Source organism: Oncorhynchus mykiss, chromosome 11, assembly GCF_013265735.2.
Source record: "Oncorhynchus mykiss isolate Arlee chromosome 11, USDA_OmykA_1.1, whole genome shotgun sequence".
Taxonomy (NCBI): domain Eukaryota; kingdom Metazoa; phylum Chordata; class Actinopteri; order Salmoniformes; family Salmonidae; genus Oncorhynchus; species Oncorhynchus mykiss.
This window is the reverse complement of record NC_048575.1, coordinates 7722354-7742413: the sequence shown is the minus strand read 5'-3', so window position 1 is coordinate 7742413 and position 20060 is coordinate 7722354. Positions and strand designations below refer to the sequence as shown.

The 20060-nt window shown below is 43.4% G+C and overlaps 1 protein-coding gene across 1 annotated transcript in view; it reads left to right on the top strand.

The window, feature by feature from the left end:
• Positions 1–20060, top strand: part of LOC110535206 (reversion-inducing cysteine-rich protein with Kazal motifs) — a 91622-nt gene that overhangs the window by 55298 nt on the left and 16264 nt on the right. Inside the window, exons 11-16 of the mRNA XM_036934755.1 lie at positions 2391–2603; positions 4214–4350; positions 4614–4754; positions 4891–5079; positions 16325–16447; positions 18462–18633. Coding sequence (XP_036790650.1) covers positions 2391–2603; positions 4214–4350; positions 4614–4754; positions 4891–5079; positions 16325–16447; positions 18462–18633 — 975 coding nt within the window. The remainder of the gene's footprint in view (positions 1–2390; positions 2604–4213; positions 4351–4613; positions 4755–4890; positions 5080–16324; positions 16448–18461; positions 18634–20060) is intronic.

Here is a 20060-nt window from a genome sequence, read left to right as displayed (position 1 = left end):
TATAATACATGTATCACTAGCCACTTTAACCCTAACCTTAACCTTACTCTTAATCTAACCCTAACCTTAACCTTACTCTTAATCTAACCCTAACCTTAACCTTACTCTTAATCTTACCCTAACCTTAACCTTACTCTTAATCTAACCCTAACCTTAACCTTACTCTTAATCTAACCCTAACCTTAACCTTACTCTTAATCTAACCCTAACCTTAACCTTACTCTTAATCTAACCCTAACCTTAACCTTACTCTTAATCTAACCCTAACCTTAACCTTACTCTTAATCTAACCCTAACCTTAACCTTACTCTTAATCTAACCCTAACCTTAACCTTACTCTTAATCTAACCCTAACCTTAACCTTACTCTTAATCTAACCCTAACCTTAACCTTACTCTTAATCTAACCCTAACCTTAACCTTACTCTTAATCTAACCCTAACCTAAACCTTACTCTTAATCTAACCCTAACCTTAACCTTACTCTTAATCTAACCCTAACCTTAACCTTACTCTTAATCTAACCCTAACCTTAACCTTACTCTTAATCTAACCCTAACCTTAACCTTACTCTTAATCTAACCCTAACCTTAACCTTACTCTTAATCTAACCCTAACCTTAACCTTACATTTAGAATAGCATTTGAACAAATTCAGGACATTAAACAAATCCTGACTTTTCAAAAACGTTATTGTTTTCCTACCTTGTCAGGACATTGGGGTGAATTGTCAGGACATTGGGGTGAATTGTCAGGACATTGGGATGAATTGTCAGGACATTGGGGTGAATTGTCAGGACATTGGGATGAATTGTCAGGACATTGGGATGAATTGTCAGGACATTGGGGTGAATTGTCAGGACATTGGGGTGAATTGTCAGGACATTGGGGTGAATTGTCAGGACATTGGGATGAATTGTCAGGACATTGGTGTGAATTGTCAGGACATTGGGCTGAATTGTCAGGACATTGGGATGAATTGTCAGGACATTGGGGTTAATTGTCAGGACATTGGTGTCTTGATAAGTTAAGTAAACAAGAACACAGATACAGACATATATATATACACAGGAGTGGCCAGTGGGATATTTTAAAGGCTCTAAAGTTAACAAACTGACTGAATATCAGCACTCAGCCACATCTAACATCAACCACCGAAGTAACCCCCCTCCCGGTGAAACATACCAATCGTGAAATACACCTCCTACAACTCGTAGATCATTAAAGAAAATAGTCCGCTTCCCGGCAACAGGTTTCCTCAGGAAGTAGTCCCTCTCAGCCATTGGTCATTGGTCTCTGTCTCCAGGATGTTTCTGCAGTAGTAAACAGTGGCCATCTGGCTGGCCTCCTTCTGACATCACCATCAGCCACATCCATGTGGTGTTGAGCTGTGGAGACGACATCTGGACACACAAGGCAGAGTGAATATGCATTTCATTAGACAGACAGAGACAGTGTTGTGTCTCATTAGACAGACAGAGACAGTGTTGTGTCTCATTAGACAGACAGAGACAGTGTTGTGTCTCAGTAGACAGACAGAGACAGTGTTGTGTCTCATTAGACAGAGACAGTGTTGTGTCTCATTAGACAGAGACAGTGTTGTGTCTCATTAGACAGACAGAGACAGTGTTGTGTCTCATTAGACAGAGACAGTGTTGTGTCTCATTAGACAGACAGAGACAGTGTTGTGTCTCATTAGACAGAGACAGTGTTGTGTCTCATTAGACAGACAGAGACAGTGTTGTGTCTCATTAGACAGAGAGAGACAGTGTTGTGTCTCATTAGACAGAGAGAGACAGTGTTGTGTCTCATTAGACAGAGACAGTGTTGTGTCTCATTAGACAGACAGAGACAGTGTTGTGTCTCATTAGACAGACAGAGACAGTGTTGTGTCTCATTAGACAGACAGAGACAGTGTTGTGTGTAGTACTTTAGTGTACTAGAAGTTTCTGTAGTAAGATTCACTCTGTGTCCACGTGGGATTCCGTTTCCATGTTTGTTATTTAGTCGACTCTGTTCTCCAGAGTGACTGAAGTAGATAAACAACCACGTATCAGTCAAAGCTAGAACCACGTATCTGATACCGTTACTGAGATTGTTATTATAGTTTCAAAGTGTTTGGTAGTTTGCTTGTTTTTTCTGTTTTTTTTCTTTTTTTCCCCCCTCTGAACTTCGAACCATGATCACTTCCAGTTTAAAGCTTTTGTCGAAGCTATAACACAAGTCATGTGACAAAGGGGAGAAATTATACATCTTCCACACTGCAATCTTCATTTGACTCCATTTGCGTTTCTGTTGTGTGCACATTTCTATCACTGTTGATAGGTACATAGCTATGGAGTACACCTGCTAATTCTATCATGTCTCTCTCTCTCTTGTCATATTAACTCTAGGCCCACAGAGCTGTTCCGTAGCTGTAACGTCCAATCAGACCAAGGCGCCATGAATGACATCAAGCTGTGGTCCAATGGGACGATCAAGATGCCCTTCATGAACATCCCCGTCCTGGACATCAGGAAGTGTCGTCCGGAGATGTGGAAGGCTGTGGCCTGCGCCCTGCAGATCAAACCCTGCTACAGCAAGTCCCGCGGCAGCGTCATCTGCAAGTACGTAGCCAATATTTCAATTCTGTTATTTGACGTAGCCCTTTTCTGCAGTCAAACGACCTCGTGACCTCATATACCTCACATAGGTGGAATGTTATTCATATTTTTCATCATTTCCTAAACATTTTTTATTACCGAATATCCGATGTGTCAAATGGTTTTTGTTATATTTCAGTCTCCTGTGATGTATATAAAATGTATTATTGGGATGTAAACTCAACATGGAATATATTTTAACTCTATATCTGGCATGGTAAAGGTGTCTTCTTTGTTTAAGCCCATATCCATGTGTGTGAGGTGTAAACTTTTGTTTCAATGCAGATTTGTTTAAGACTACCAAGAAACACTCTGTGTGAACCTGATTACTGCCCACTGCAGTAAAAGGTTCAAGTATTTAGTCTGACTTTGAGCTAGTTTCCCAGAGATTAAGCCTATGTCCAATAGAGATTCTCTATTGAAAGTGATTTTTAGTCAAGGTATAGGCTTATTAATGTGGTTCTGCTGCTATTGCTGTACCATTCATCCTGCCTTTACAGGGTGTTACTGTAAAATAGACTGATTCCTCAATAACCGACCTGGTTAGATAAAGGTAATAAAGTGAAATACGTACACACAGCATCCCACCTTCACCTGCAGTAGACTCCCGTGGTCACAGTAAAAAGCATCCCTCGGGAAACGACCGCCCGAAGACCCAGCTGGAACCTAAAAACTACATGAACCAAATACAGTTGGTCTCTTAGACATGACAACGCATAGACAGACCAATCCCAGGGAGGATGTTGTGCTTTCTGCAAGGCTTGACTCACTACCGCACCTCAGGTCATTTATCAGCAGATCTTTTGACTGGAGTTTTTTTTCCACTGAGAGTAATTACAGCTGGGTTTTTGTCAGGCTGAATGAAGTAGTTAGTGTGTTAGCGATGTTTACCTGTACTGTAGGCTAGCCCTCAGGGCTGTAACAGCCAATGTACAGTACCAGTCAAAAGTTTGGACACTCCTACTCATTCAAGGGTTTTTCTTTATTTTTACTATTTTCTACGTTATAGAAAAATAGTGAAGACATCAAAAATAGCAGATATGGAATCATGTAGTAACCAAAAAAGTGTTAAAGAAATCAAAATAATATGTGGATTCTTCCAAGTAGCCAACCTTTGCCTTGATGACAGATTTTGCACACTCTTGGCATTCTCTCAACCAGGTTCACCTGGAATGCTTTTCCAACAGTCTTGAAGGACTTCCCACATATGCTGAGCACTTGTTGGCTGCTTTTCCTTCATCTCTGCAGTCCAACTCATCCCAAACCATCTCACTTGGGTTGAGGTCAGGTGATTGTGGAGGCCAGGTCACCCGATGAAGCACTCCATCACTCTCCTTTAAATGTAGCGGATTGTCTTAAAGTAATGATGCTCTCTGGTTATTGGAGCTGTTCTTGCCATAATATGGACTTGGTATTTTACGAAACAGGGCTTTTGACTGGTTCTGTATGTGGAGGACTGGTCCATGTGATTCCAGCTGACAGGCTTTATTCAAATGTTGCTTAGCCATCAGACATTTTTAAACAGTTTGGAGCGTTGGGACCTCGCCCTGTATCTTCTGTCTAAACCACTTCAGGTCGGACTGTGTGGACATCCTGACACAGTGTGGTGACCGCAGGCGCTTCTACGAAGGACAGACGGCCGAGCTCATCTGTGAGATCCTGTCCCCCATAGACGACCCTGAACGCTGCATCCCCCTGGAGAGATACCTCAGTGAGTGGTAACACGTGTGTGTGTGTGTGTGTGTGTGTGTGTGTGTGTGTGTGTGTGTGTGTGTGTGTGTCTTACCATTACCAATTTACATCTTATTCAAACAATGAGGTGGTTCGTTCTTGCATTTTCTTTGGCTGAAGTCGTTTCATTGAATGTTGTTTACACGTACAAGAAGGGTAATGCTACAAGGAGAAATGATGATTCTCAGACCTTTTCTCATTGTCAAAGTCTTAACATGTTGTTCTTCTCCATCCGCACTCCAGCTCCTAGCAACCTGGGTAATCTCATTGAGGAGGTCATCCACCCGTGTAACCCCAACCCCTGTCCCAGCAACCAGCTGTGTGAGGTGAACAGGAAGGGCTGCCAGCCTGGACAGGATTGCCTGCCTTACTTCTGTGTGCCTGGTACAGTATACTAGAACATGCAGTACCTCCCTGTAGCCCTAGGGGGAGCCTGTGTCCACTGTATGTGTAGACGTATAAAGTGTGACGACTGTGTTCTGTGTGTGTGTGTGTGTGTGTGTGTGTGTGTGTGTGTCAGGCTGTAAACTGGGTGAGGCCTCAGAGTTCCTGGTCCACGTGGATGCCCGTATCCAGGTGCCCATGCGTAATGGCCATGCGGGCTGCTTCGAGGTTTGTACCTGCGGCCAGAGTGGCAGGCTGGATAACTGTGCCGAGATGCCCTGCATCGACACCTCCAAGACCTGCGTTGTGGGGGGCCAGAGAAAAAGTACGCTGCCCTCTTCACCAGCAGTGTGTAGCACCCACCTGGTTTTACAGAGGTTTTAGACCATATGTGCATATAACAGGGAAAAGGAGTGGTAGTTTATTTGAGTTTTCCCTTATCGAGAGAGAGAGAGAGAGAGAGAGAGAACCCTCTCTGTGCATGAGTCCTTGGTGTCGTTGTGCCTGGTTGTGAAATGCTTCCTGTGGTGTAAACATCGCTTCCTCTTCCCCTAGCAGCACGGCAACGCTACAGTTTAAAAAAATGAACTAACCAACCACACACTGGTATTTCCTTCCCGCGGTCTCCCTCTGGCCCACCCTCAATGTAACTGCTGTGACTTGAAAGGAGCCTGCTGCCAGAGTGCCTCTCTCGCTCACATTCAATTCAAGGGGCTTTATTGGCATGGGAAACATGTGTTAACATTGCCAAAGCAAGGGAAGTAGATAATATACAAAAGTGAAATGAACAATAAAAATGAACAGTAAACATTACACTCACAGAAGTGAGTGTAAAAAAGATATTACAAATCTCATATAATCTCGTATATATACAGTGTTGTAACGATGGTTAAAGTACAAAAGGGAAAATAAATAAGCATGAATATGGGTTGTATTTACAATGGTGTTTGTTCTTCACTAGTTGCCCTTTTCTTGTGGCAACAGGTCACAAATCAATATGTGTCTCTAATATGGTCATACATTTGGCAGGAGTTTAGGAACTCTCTCTCTCGCACACACACACACTTTCTCTCCACATGGCCTTGTCTCTCTGTGATGTTGCCTCCCAGTTCATCACATCTACATAGAAGAATAACACTTTCTCTCCACATGGCCTAGTCTCTCTGTGATGTTGCCTCCCAGTTCATCACATCTACATAGAAGAATAACACTTTCTCTCCACATGGCCTTGTCTCTCTGTGATGTTGCCTCCCAGTTCATCACATCTACATAGAAGAATAACACTTTCTCTCCACATGGCCTTGTCTCTCTGTGATGTTGCCTCCCAGTTCATCACATCTACATAGAAGAATAACACTTTCTCTCCACATGGCCTTGTCTCTCTGTGATGTTGCCTCCCAGTTCATCACATCTACATAGAAGAATAACACTTTCTCTCCACATGGCCTTGTCTCTCTGTGATGTTGCCTCCCAGTTCATCACATCTACATAGAAGAATAACACTTTCTCTCCACATGGCCTTGTCTCTCTGTGATGTTGCCTCCCAGTTCATCACATCTACATAGAAGAATAACACTTTCTCTCCACATGGCCTTGTCTCTCTGTGATGTTGCCTCCCAGTTCATCACATCTACATAGAAGAATAACACTTTCTCTCCACATGGCCTTGTCTCTCTGTGATGTTGCCTCCCAGTTCATCACATCTACATAGAAGAATAACACTTTCTCTCCACATGGCCTTGTCTCTCTGTGATGTTGCCTCCCAGTTCATCACATCTACATAGAAGAATAACACTTTCTCTCCACATGGCCTTGTCTCTCTGTGATGTTGCCTCCCAGTTCATCACATCTACATAGAAGAATAACACTTTCTCTCCACATGGCCTTGTCTCTCTGTGATGTTGCCTCCCAGTTCATCACATCTACATAGAAGAATAACACTTTCTCTCCACATGGCCTTGTCTCTCTGTGATGTTGCCTCCCAGTTCATCACATCTACATAGAAGAATAACACTTTCTCTCCACATGGCCTTGTCTCTCTGTGATGTTGCCTCCCAGTTCATCACATCTACATAGAAGAATAACACTTTCTCTCCACATGGCCTTGTCTCTCTGTGATGTTGCCTCCCAGTTCATCACATCTACATAGAAGAATAACACTTTCTCTCCACATGGCCTTGTCTCTCTGTGATGTTGCCTCCCAGTTCATCACATCTACATAGAAGAATAACACTTTCTCTCCACATGGCCTTGTCTCTCTGTGATGTTGCCTCCCAGTTCATCACATCTACATAGAAGAATAACACTTTCTCTCCACATGGCCTTGTCTCTCTGTGATGTTGCCTCCCAGTTCATCACATCTACATAGAAGAATAACACTTTCTCTCCACATGGCCTTGTCTCTCTGTGATGTTGCCTCCCAGTTCATCACATCTACATAGAAGAATAACACTTTCTCTCCACATGGCCTTGTCTCTCTGTGATGTTGCCTCCCAGTTCATCACATCTACATAGAAGAATAACACTTTCTCTCCACATGGCCTTGTCTCTCTGTGATGTTGCCTCCCAGTTCATCACATCTACATAGAAGAATAACACTTTCTCTCCACATGGCCTTGTCTCTCTGTGATGTTGCCTCCCAGTTCATCACATCTACATAGAAGAATAACACTTTCTCTCCACATGGCCTTGTCTCTCTGTGATGTTGCCTCCCAGTTCATCACATCTACATAGAAGAATAACACTTTCTCTCCACATGGCCTTGTCTCTCTGTGATGTTGCCTCCCAGTTCATCACATCTACATAGAAGAATAACACTTTCTCTCCACATGGCCTTGTCTCTCTGTGATGTTGCCTCCCAGTTCATCACATCTACATAGAAGAATAACACTTTCTCTCCACATGGCCTAGTCTCTCTGTGATGTTGCCTCCCAGTTCATCACATCTACATAGAAGAATAACACTTTCTCTCCACATGGCCTTGTCTCTCTGTGATGTTGCCTCCCAGTTCATCACATCTACATAGAAGAATAACACTTTCTCTCCACATGGCCTTGTCTCTCTGTGATGTTGCCTCCCAGTTCATCACATCTACATAGAAGAATAACACTTTCTCTCCACATGGCCTTGTCTCTCTGTGATGTTGCCTCCCAGTTCATCACATCTACATAGAAGAATAACACTTTCTCTCCACATGGCCTAGTCTCTCTGTGATGTTGCCTCCCAGTTCATCACATCTACATAGAAGAATAACACTTTCTCTCCACATGGCCTTGTCTCTCTGTGATGTTGCCTCCCAGTTCATCACATCTACATAGAAGAATAACACTTTCTCTCCACATGGCCTTGTCTCTCTGTGATGTTGCCTCCCAGTTCATCACATCTACATAGAAGAATAACACTTTCTCTCCACATGGCCTAGTCTCTCTGTGATGTTGCCTCCCAGTTCATCACATCTACATAGAAGAATAACACTTTCTCTCCACATGGCCTTGTCTCTCTGTGATGTTGCCTCCCAGTTCATCACATCTACATAGAAGAATAACACTTTCTCTCCACATGGCCTTGTCTCTCTGTGATGTTGCCTCCCAGTTCATCACATCTACATAGAAGAATAACACTTTCTCTCCACATGGCCTTGTCTCTCTGTGATGTTGCCTCCCAGTTCATCACATCTACATAGAAGAATAACACTTTCTCTCCACATGGCCTTGTCTCTCTGTGATGTTGCCTCCCAGTTCATCACATCTACATAGAAGAATAACACTTTCTCTCCACATGGCCTTGTCTCTCTGTGATGTTGCCTCCCAGTTCATCACATCTACATAGAAGAATAACACTTTCTCTCCACATGGCCTTGTCTCTCTGTGATGTTGCCTCCCAGTTCATCACATCTACATAGAAGAATAACACTTTCTCTCCACATGGCCTTGTCTCTCTGTGATGTTGCCTCCCAGTTCATCACATCTACATAGAAGAATAACACTTTCTCTCCACATGGCCTTGTCTCTCTGTGATGTTGCCTCCCAGTTCATCACATCTACATAGAAGAATAACACTTTCTCTCCACATGGCCTAGTCTCTCTGTGATGTTGCCTCCCAGTTCATCACATCTACATAGAAGAATAACACTTTCTCTCCACATGGCCTTGTCTCTCTGTGATGTTGCCTCCCAGTTCATCACATCTACATAGAAGAATAACACTTTCTCTCCACATGGCCTTGTCTCTCTGTGATGTTGCCTCCCAGTTCATCACATCTACATAGAAGAATAACACTTTCTCTCCACATGGCCTTGTCTCTCTGTGATGTTGCCTCCCAGTTCATCACATCTACATAGAAGAATAACACTTTCTCTCCACATGGCCTTGTCTCTCTGTGATGTTGCCTCCCAGTTCATCACATCTACATAGAAGAATAACACTTTCTCTCCACATGGCCTTGTCTCTCTGTGATGTTGCCTCCCAGTTCATCACATCTACATAGAAGAATAACACTTTCTCTCCACATGGCCTTGTCTCTCTGTGATGTTGCCTCCCAGTTCATCACATCTACATAGAAGAATAACACTTTCTCTCCACATGGCCTTGTCTCTCTGTGATGTTGCCTCCCAGTTCATCACATCTACATAGAAGAATAACACTTTCTCTCCACATGGCCTTGTCTCTCTGTGATGTTGCCTCCCAGTTCATCACATCTACATAGAAGAATAACACTTTCTCTCCACATGGCCTTGTCTCTCTGTGATGTTGCCTCCCAGTTCATCACATCTACATAGAAGAATAACACTTTCTCTCCACATGGCCTTGTCTCTCTGTGATGTTGCCTCCCAGTTCATCACATCTACATAGAAGAATAACACTTTCTCTCCACATGGCCTTGTCTCTCTGTGATGTTGCCTCCCAGTTCATCACATCTACATAGAAGAATAACACTTTCTCTCCACATGGCCTTGTCTCTCTGTGATGTTGCCTCCCAGTTCATCACATCTACATAGAAGAATAACACTTTCTCTCCACATGGCCTTGTCTCTCTGTGATGTTGCCTCCCAGTTCATCACATCTACATAGAAGAATAACACTTTCTCTCCACATGGCCTTGTCTCTCTGTGATGTTGCCTCCCAGTTCATCACATCTACATAGAAGAATAACACTTTCTCTCCACATGGCCTTGTCTCTCAGTGATGTTGCCTCCCAGTTCATCACATCTACATAGAAGAATAACACTTTCTCTCCACATGGCCTTGTCTCTCTGTGATGTTGCCTCCCAGTTCATCACATCTACATAGAAGAATAACACTTTCTCTCCACATGGCCTTGTCTCTCTGTGATGTTGCCTCCCAGTTCATCACATCTACATAGAAGAATAACACTTTCTCTCCACATGGCCTTGTCTCTCTGTGATGTTGCCTCCCAGTTCATCACATCTACATAGAAGAATAACACTTTCTCTCCACATGGCCTTGTCTCTCTGTGATGTTGCCTCCCAGTTCATCACATCTACATAGAAGAATAACACTTTCTCTCCACATGGCCTTGTCTCTCTGTGATGTTGCCTCCCAGTTCATCACATCTACATAGAAGAATAACACTTTCTCTCCACATGGCCTTGTCTCTCTGTGATGTTGCCTCCCAGTTCATCACATCTACATAGAAGAATAACACTTTCTCTCCACATGGCCTTGTCTCTCTGTGATGTTGCCTCCCAGTTCATCACATCTACATAGAAGAATAACACTTTCTCTCCACATGGCCTTGTCTCTCTGTGATGTTGCCTCCCAGTTCATCACATCTACATAGAAGAATAACACTTTCTCTCCACATGGCCTAGTCTCTCTGTGATGTTGCCTCCCAGTTCATCACATCTACATAGAAGAATAACACTTTCTCTCCACATGGCCTTGTCTCTCTGTGATGTTGCCTCCCAGTTCATCACATCTACATAGAAGAATAACACTTTCTCTCCACATGGCCTTGTCTCTCTGTGATGTTGCCTCCCAGTTCATCACATCTACATAGAAGAATAACACTTTCTCTCCACATGGCCTTGTCTCTCTGTGATGTTGCCTCCCAGTTCATCACATCTACATAGAAGAATAACACTTTCTCTCCACATGGCCTTGTCTCTCTGTGATGTTGCCTCCCAGTTCATCACATCTACATAGAAGAATAACACTTTCTCTCCACATGGCCTTGTCTCTCTGTGATGTTGCCTCCCAGTTCATCACATCTACATAGAAGAATAACACTTTCTCTCCACATGGCCTTGTCTCTCTGTGATGTTGCCTCCCAGTTCATCACATCTAGATAGAAGAATAACACTTTCTCTCCACATGGCCTTGTCTCTCTGTGATGTTGCCTCCCAGTTCATCACATCTACATAGAAGAATAACACTTTCTCTCCACATGGCCTTGTCTCTCTGTGATGTTGCCTCCCAGTTCATCACATCTACATAGAAGAATAACACTTTCTCTCCACATGGCCTTGTCTCTCTGTGATGTTGCCTCCCAGTTCATCACATCTACATAGAAGAATAACACTTTCTCTCCACATGGCCTAGTCTCTCTGTGATGTTGCCTCCCAGTTCATCACATCTACATAGAAGAATAACACTTTCTCTCCACATGGCCTTGTCTCTCTGTGATGTTGCCTCCCAGTTCATCACATCTACATAGAAGAATAACACTTTCTCTCCACATGGCCTTGTCTCTCTGTGATGTTGCCTCCCAGTTCATCACATCTACATAGAAGAATAACACTTTCTCTCCACATGGCCTAGTCTCTCTGTGATGTTGCCTCCCAGTTCATCACATCTACATAGAAGAATAACACTTTCTCTCCACATGGCCTTGTCTCTCTGTGATGTTGCCTCCCAGTTCATCACATCTACATAGAAGAATAACACTTTCTCTCCACATGGCCTTGTCTCTCTGTGATGTTGCCTCCCAGTTCATCACATCTACATAGAAGAATAACACTTTCTCTCCACATGGCCTTGTCTCTCTGTGATGTTGCCTCCCAGTTCATCACATCTACATAGAAGAATAACACTTTCTCTCCACATGGCCTTGTCTCTCTGTGATGTTGCCTCCCAGTTCATCACATCTACATAGAAGAATAACACTTTCTCTCCACATGGCCTTGTCTCTCTGTGATGTTGCCTCCCAGTTCATCACATCTACATAGAAGAATAACACTTTCTCTCCACATGGCCTTGTCTCTCTGTGATGTTGCCTCCCAGTTCATCACATCTACATAGAAGAATAACACTTTCTCTCCACATGGCCTTGTCTCTCTGTGATGTTGCCTCCCAGTTCATCACATCTACATAGAAGAATAACACTTTCTCTCCACATGGCCTTGTCTCTCTGTGATGTTGCCTCCCAGTTCATCACATCTACATAGAAGAATAACACTTTCTCTCCACATGGCCTTGTCTCTCTGTGATATTGCCTCCCAGTTCATCACATCTACATAGAAGAATAACACTTTCTCTCCACATGGCCTAGTCTCTCTGTGATGTTGCCTCCCAGTTCATCACATCTACATAGAAGAATAACACTTTCTCTCCACATGGCCTAGTCTCTCTGTGATGTTGCCTCCCAGTTCATCACATCTACATAGAAGAATAACACTTTCTCTCCACATGGCCTTGTCTCTCTGTGATGTTGCCTCCCAGTTCATCACATCTACATAGAAGAATAACACTTTCTCTCCACATGGCCTTGTCTCTCTGTGATGTTGCCTCCCAGTTCATCACATCTACATAGAAGAATAACACTTTCTCTCCACATGGCCTTGTCTCTCTGTGATGTTGCCTCCCAGTTCATCACATCTACATAGAAGAATAACACTTTCTCTCCACATGGCCTTGTCTCTCTGTGATGTTGCCTCCCAGTTCATCACATCTACATAGAAGAATAACACTTTCTCTCCACATGGCCTAGTCTCTCTGTGATGTTGCCTCCCAGTTCATCACATCTACATAGAAGAATAACACTTTCTCTCCACATGGCCTTGTCTCTCTGTGATGTTGCCTCCCAGTTCATCACATCTACATAGAAGAATAACACTTTCTCTCCACATGGCCTTGTCTCTCTGTGATGTTGCCTCCCAGTTCATCACATCTACATAGAAGAATAACACTTTCTCTCCACATGGCCTTGTCTCTCTGTGATGTTGCCTCCCAGTTCATCACATCTACATAGAAGAATAACACTTTCTCTCCACATGGCCTAGTCTCTCTGTGATGTTGCCTCCCAGTTCATCACATCTACATAGAAGAATAACACTTTCTCTCCACATGGCCTAGTCTCTCTGTGATGTTGCCTCCCAGTTCATCACATCTACATAGAAGAATAACACTTTCTCTCCACATGGCCTTGTCTCTCTGTGATGTTGCCTCCCAGTTCATCACATCTACATAGAAGAATAACACTTTCTCTCCACATGGCCTAGTCTCTCTGTGATGTTGCCTCCCAGTTCATCACATCTACATAGAAGAATAACACTTTCTCTCCACATGGCCTAGTCTCTCTGTGATGTTGCCTCCCAGTTCATCACATCTACATAGAAGAATAACACTTTCTCTCCACATGGCCTTGTCTCTCTGTGATGTTGCCTCCCAGTTCATCACATCTACATAGAAGAATAACACTTTCTCTCCACATGGCCTTGTCTCTCTGTGATGTTGCCTCCCAGTTCATCACATCTACATAGAAGAATAACACGTTCTCTCCACATGGCCTAGTCTCTCTGTGATGTTGCCTCCCAGTTCATCACATCTACATAGAAGAATAACACTTTCTCTCCACATGGCCTAGTCTCTCTGTGATGTTGCCTCCCAGTTCATCACATCTACATAGAAGAATAACACTTTCTCTCCACATGGCCTAGTCTCTCTGTGATGTTGCCTCCCAGTTCATCACATCTACATAGAAGAATAACACTTTCTCTCCACATGGCCTTGTCTCTCTGTGATGTTGCCTCCCAGTTCATCACATCTACATAGAAGAATAACACTTTCTCTCCACATGGCCTTGTCTCTCTGTGATGTTGCCTCCCAGTTCATCACATCTACATAGAAGAATAACCCTTTCTTTTCTTCATATATAGGTTTTATTTTTGCTACTTTTTTCCTCCCTAATTGTTTCTTGTTACAGATTTGAAACTTAATTTGTTTAAATCTAAATCAGTTTATTGTTTTCACTTTACGGTTGTTTTCGCTCCATTCCAAAGGGGGATAGGACATTAAGGCCTTATTTCACACCGATGTGGTTTGCCTGACAGGCAGAGTGGGGCTTTGGAGTGCTTATAGCCTGAGCATTAAGACAGGAAGTCATCCTATAGAGATGTCTTGTTAGAAGTGACTAGATGGGAGAGATGGTGATGCTGTTCAGAACATAAAGCCCATGGTGAAACGGAGTGTCTTTTTAGATAACAAGTCCAGCTTTAGATCAATACCTGATCTGTTACGTCCCAGGATCAATACCTGATCTGTTACATCCCAGGATCAATACCTGATCTGTTACATCCCAGGATCAATACCTGATCTGTTACATCCCAGGATCAATACCTGATATGTTACATCCCAGGATCAATACCTAATCTGTTACATCCCATGATCAATACCTGATATGTTACATCCCAGAATCAATACCTGATCTGTTACATCCCAGGATCAATACCTGATATGTTACATCCCAGAATCAATACCTGATCTGTTACATCCCATGATCAATACCTGATATGTTACATCCCAGAATCAATACCTGATATGTTACATCCCAGAATCAATACCTGACCTGTTACATCCCAGGATCAATACCTGATATGTTACATCCCAGAATCAATACCTGACCTGTTACATCCCAGGATCAATACCTAATCTGTTACATCCCATGATCAATACCTGATATGTTACATCCCAGAATCAATACCTGATCTGTTACATCCCAGGATCAATACCTGATATGTTACATCCCAGGATCAATACCTGATCTGTTACATCCCAGGATCAATACCTGATATGTTACATCCCAGGATCAATACCTGATATGTTACATCCCAGGATCAATACCTAATCTGTTACATCCCAGGATCAATACCTGATATGTTACATCCCAGGATCAATACCTGACCTGTTACATCCCAGGATCAATACCTGACCTGTTACATCCCAGGATCAATACCTGATATGTTACATCCCAGGATCAATACCTGATATGTTACATCCCAGGATCAATACCTGATATGTTACATCCCAGGATCAATACCTGATATGTTACATCCCAGAATCAATACCTGATCTGTTACATCCCATGATCAATACCTGATATGTTACATCCCAGAATCAATACCTGATCTGTTACATCCCAGGATCAATACCTGATCTGTTACATCCCAGGATCAATACCTAATCTGTTACATCCCATGATCAATACCTGATATGTTACATCCCAGAATCAATACCTGATCAGTTACATCCCAGGATCAATACCTGATATGTTACATCCCAGAATCAATACCTGACCTGTTACATCCCAGGATCAATACCTAATCTGTTACATCCCATGATCAATACCTGATCTGTTACATCCCAGGATCAATACCTGATCAGTTACATCCCAGGATCAATACCTGATCTGTTACATCCCAGGATCAATACCTAATCTGTTACATCCCATGATCAATACCTGATATGTTACATCCCAGAATCAATACCTGATATGTTACATCCCAGGATCAATACCTGATATGTTACATCCCAGAATCAATACCTGATCTGTTACATCCCAGGATCAATACCTAATCTGTTACATCCCATGATCAATACCTGATATGTTACATCCCAGAATCAATACCTGATATGTTACATCCCAGGATCAATACCTGATATGTTACATCCCAGAATCAATACCTGATATGTTACATCCCAGAATCAATACCTGATATGTTACATCCCAGGATCAATACCTGATATGTTACATCCCATGATCAATACCTGATATGTTACATCCCAGAATCAATACCTGATCTGTTACATCCCAGGATCAATACCTAATCTGTTACATCCCATGATCAATACCTGATCTGTTACATCCCAGAATCAATACCTGATCTGTTACATCCCAGGATCAATACCTAATCTGTTACATCCCATGATCAATACCTGATATGTTACATCCCAGAATCAATACCTGATCTGTTACATCCCAGGATCAATACCTGATATGTTACATCCCAGGATCAATACCTGATATGTTACATCCCAGGATCAATACCTGATATGTTACATCCCAGGATCAATACCTGATCAGTTACGTCCCAGGATCAATACCTGATATGTTACATCCCAGGATCAATACCTGATCAGTTACTTCCCAGGATCAATACCTGATCAGTTACATTGGTGTCGTGACCCAGATCCCATAGTTACAAGTCTTATCAGCTGCTGGAGTTGCTGTGGACAGGAAGATTCAAAGTGTCAGATAACAGTTACATTGACAGCCATATAACCAATTAAATCAGACAGGGTCTCACACGGGGATGATGTGTTCTTGTCCCACAGACCACGGGTCGTCATTCAGGGTGGACTGCCACCCCTGCTCCTGCTTTGCTGGAGAAACCATCTGCTCCACCCGCCAGTGCCTGAGTGCTGAAAGTTCAGACGAGGACCGTCGCCTATTCACAGGTGTGTGTGTGTGTGTTTGTGTGTGTGTGTGTGTGTGTGTGTGTGTGTGTGTGTGTGTGTGTGTGTGTGTGTGTGTGTGTGTGTGTGTGTGTGTGTGTGTGTGTGTGTGTATTTGAGGGTTGATATATTGATGCACAGTACTATTTTTCTTAATTTTTTCCCCCTCCCTGATTCTGAAACATTTCTCACCCTTCCTAATCTCTCTCTCTCTCTGTCTCTCTCTCTCTGTCTCTCTCTCTCTGTCTCTCTCTCTCTGTCTCTGTCTCTCTCTCTCTCAATTTAAGGGCTGTATTTATTTATTGTCATGGGAAACTTATGATAACATTGCCAAAGCAAGTGAAATATATAATAAACAAAAGTGAAATGGAATTTAAACTTCTTCACAACAGTATCTCGGACCTGCCTAGTGTGTTCCTTGTTCTTCATGATGCTCTCTGCGCTTTTGACGGACCTCTGAGACTATCACAGTGCAGGTGCATTTATACGGAGACTTGATTACACACAGGTGGATTGTATTTATCATCATTAGTCATTTAGGTCAACATTGGATCATTCAGAGATCCTCACTGAACTTCTGGAGAGAGTTTGCTGCACTGAAAGTAAAGGGGCTGAATAATTTTGCACGCCCAATTTTTCAGTTTTTGATTTGTTAAAAAAGTTTGAAATATCCAATAAATGTCGTTCCACTTCATGATTGTGTCCCACTTGTTGTTGATTCTTCACAAAAAAATACAGTTTTATATCTTTATGTTTGAAGCCTGAAATGTGGCAAAAGGTCGCAAAGTTCAAGGGGGCCGAATACTTTCGCAAGGCACTGTATATGTTTTTGCTGTTTGTTCTCTGGGTCTCTATGTTTTTGGTTGGATAGGTTTCTCAATTTCTTTCTTAAGTTATTGCATTCTTCATCAAACCATTTGTCAATGTTGTTAATTTTCTTAGGTTGTCTGCTTGAAATGTTTTGATTTGATAGGGAAGCTGATTTCTACTGCCAAGTTTACACCTTCACCATTACAGTGAAATATTTTGTCTAGGAAGTTGTCCAAAAAGGGATTGAATTTGTTGTTGCCTAATTACTTTCCTTAGATCTATAGCATTTCTTAATGTTATTCAGTTCCTTTTGCTTTGATGCCTCATGATTGAGTATTGCTCTGTTCAAGTAGACTGTGATTTTGCTGTGAACTGATAGGGGTGTCAGTGGGCTGACTGTGAACGCTCTGAGAGACTCTGGGTTGAGGTCAGTGATAAAGTAGTCTACAGTACTACTGCCAAGAGATGAGCTATAGGTGTACCTACATGTACATGCCTAGCGTGCGACAGAGCTGCAGGAGTTGTGACCACTATGTTGGTTATTTTGTCGTAGTTGTGTCTAGGTGGGGCATATGGGGGAGGGAATGCTGTCACCTCCAGGTAGGTGTTTGTCCCCCTGTGTGCTGAGGGTGTCAGGCTCTTGTCGAGTTCTGGAATTTAGGTCGCCATAGACTAGTACATGTCCCTGGGCCTGGAAATGATCGATTTCCCCTTCCAGGATGGAGAAGCTGTCTTCATTAAAGTATGGGAATTCTAGTGGGGGGATATAGGTTGCACACAGGAGGAAATTTTTCTCTGTTGAGATAATTTCCTTTTAAATTTCAAGCCAAATGTAAAATGTTCCTGTTTTGATTAATTTAATGGAGTGACTAAGGTCTGCTCTATACCAAATTAGCATACACCCTGAGTCTCTTCCCTGTTTCACATCTGGTCATTTGGTGGATGGGACTACTAGCTCTCTGTAACCTAGAGGGCAACAAGTGGGTCCGTCTCCTCTATACCAGGTTTCTTGCAGGATGACAATGTCTGTATTTCTGATTTCTTTGGTGAAGTCCAGGTTCCTGCTCTTTAGGCCAAAGGTAGATGACCTCAGGCCTTGGATATTCTAGGATGATATAGTGAAGACTTTGTGTTCCATAAACTGTCCAATGTTGTTAGTCGTGTGGTTTGGCCTCAGACCAGTTACTCTCTCTATCTCTCTCTATAGGGCTCCCGTGTGGCTGCCCTGACCGTTTTGTGCCGGTGTGTGCCCGTAACGGCCGCACCTACCCTAGTGCCTGTGTGGCCCGCTGCATGGACTTCAAAGACGACCAGTTTGTGTTTGGCCACTGCCGCAGCAGTGACCCCTGCTCCCCCAGCCCCTGCCAGAGGAACCAGAGGTGAGACACTGTCCTGACCAGCGTTGGAGTTATTTCTTCCTCACCACATTCCTTCAATCCTTCAACCATTTGTTTACTGGCATAATAACTGATCGAACACACATTGGATAGGTGAATGCAACATCTCCCACTATGTACATTGGCTTTCACCTATCCAATCAGGTGCGATTAATGATTACTTTCAAGAAAGGGAGGGAGGAAGGATGCATTTTATTTTATAGCGTTCCGTACAGCCCTTTGTGGATAAGATTGAAAACCTTGACTCTAGTCTAGAGGATGCTATTTCTCTCCGAACAGAGGCCTTGAGCCCTGATTCTATTCCACCTCAGTTGACTAGCCTTGGTCCTATTCCACCTCAGTTGACTAGCCCTGATCCTATTCCACCTCAGCAGACTAGCCCTGATCCTATTCAAACTCAGCAGACTAGCCCTGATCCTATTCCACCTCAGTCGACTAGCCCTGATCCTATTCAACCTCAGTTGACTAGCCCTGATCCTATTCCACCTCAGTTGACTAGCCCTGATCCTATTCCACCTCAGTCGACTAGCCCTGATCCTATTCAACCTCAGCAGACTAGCCCTGATCCTATTCAACCTCAGTTGACTAGCCCTGATCCTATTCCACCTCAGTTGACTATCCCTGATCCTATTCCACCTCAGTTGACTATCCCTGATCCTATTCCACCTCAGTTGACTAGCCCTGATCCTATTCCACCTCAGTCGACTAGCCCTGATCCTATTCAACCTCAGCGGACTAGCCCCGATCCTATTCAACCTCAGCGGACTAGCCCCTATCCTATTCCACCTCAGACGACTAGCCCTGATCCTATTCAACCTCAGCAGACTAGCCCTGATCCTATTCCACCTCAGCAGACTATCCCTGATCCTATTCCACCTCAGCAGACTAGCCCTGATCCTATTCCACCTCAGCAGACTAGCCCTGATCCTATTCCACCTCAGCAGACTAGCCCTGATCCTATTCCACCTCAGCAGACTAGCCCTGATCCTATTCCACCTCAGCAGACTAGCCCTGATCCTATTCCACTTCAGTCGACTAGCCCTGATCCTATTCCACCTCAGCAGACTAGCCCTGATCCTATTCCACCTCAACAGACTAGCCCTGATCCTATTCCACCTCAGCAGACTAGCCCTGATCCTATTCCACCTCAGCAGACTAGCCCTGATCCTATTCCACCTCAGCAGACTAGCCCTGATCCTATTCCACCTCAGCAGACTAGCCCTGATCCTATTCCACTTCAGTCGACTAGCCCTGATCCTATTCCACCTCAGCAGACTAGCCCTGATCCTATTCCACCTCAACAGACTAGCCCTGATCCTATTCCACCTCAGCAGACTAGCCCTGATCCTATTCCACCTCAGCAGACTAGCCCTGATCCTATTCCACCTCAGTAGACTAGCCCTGATCCT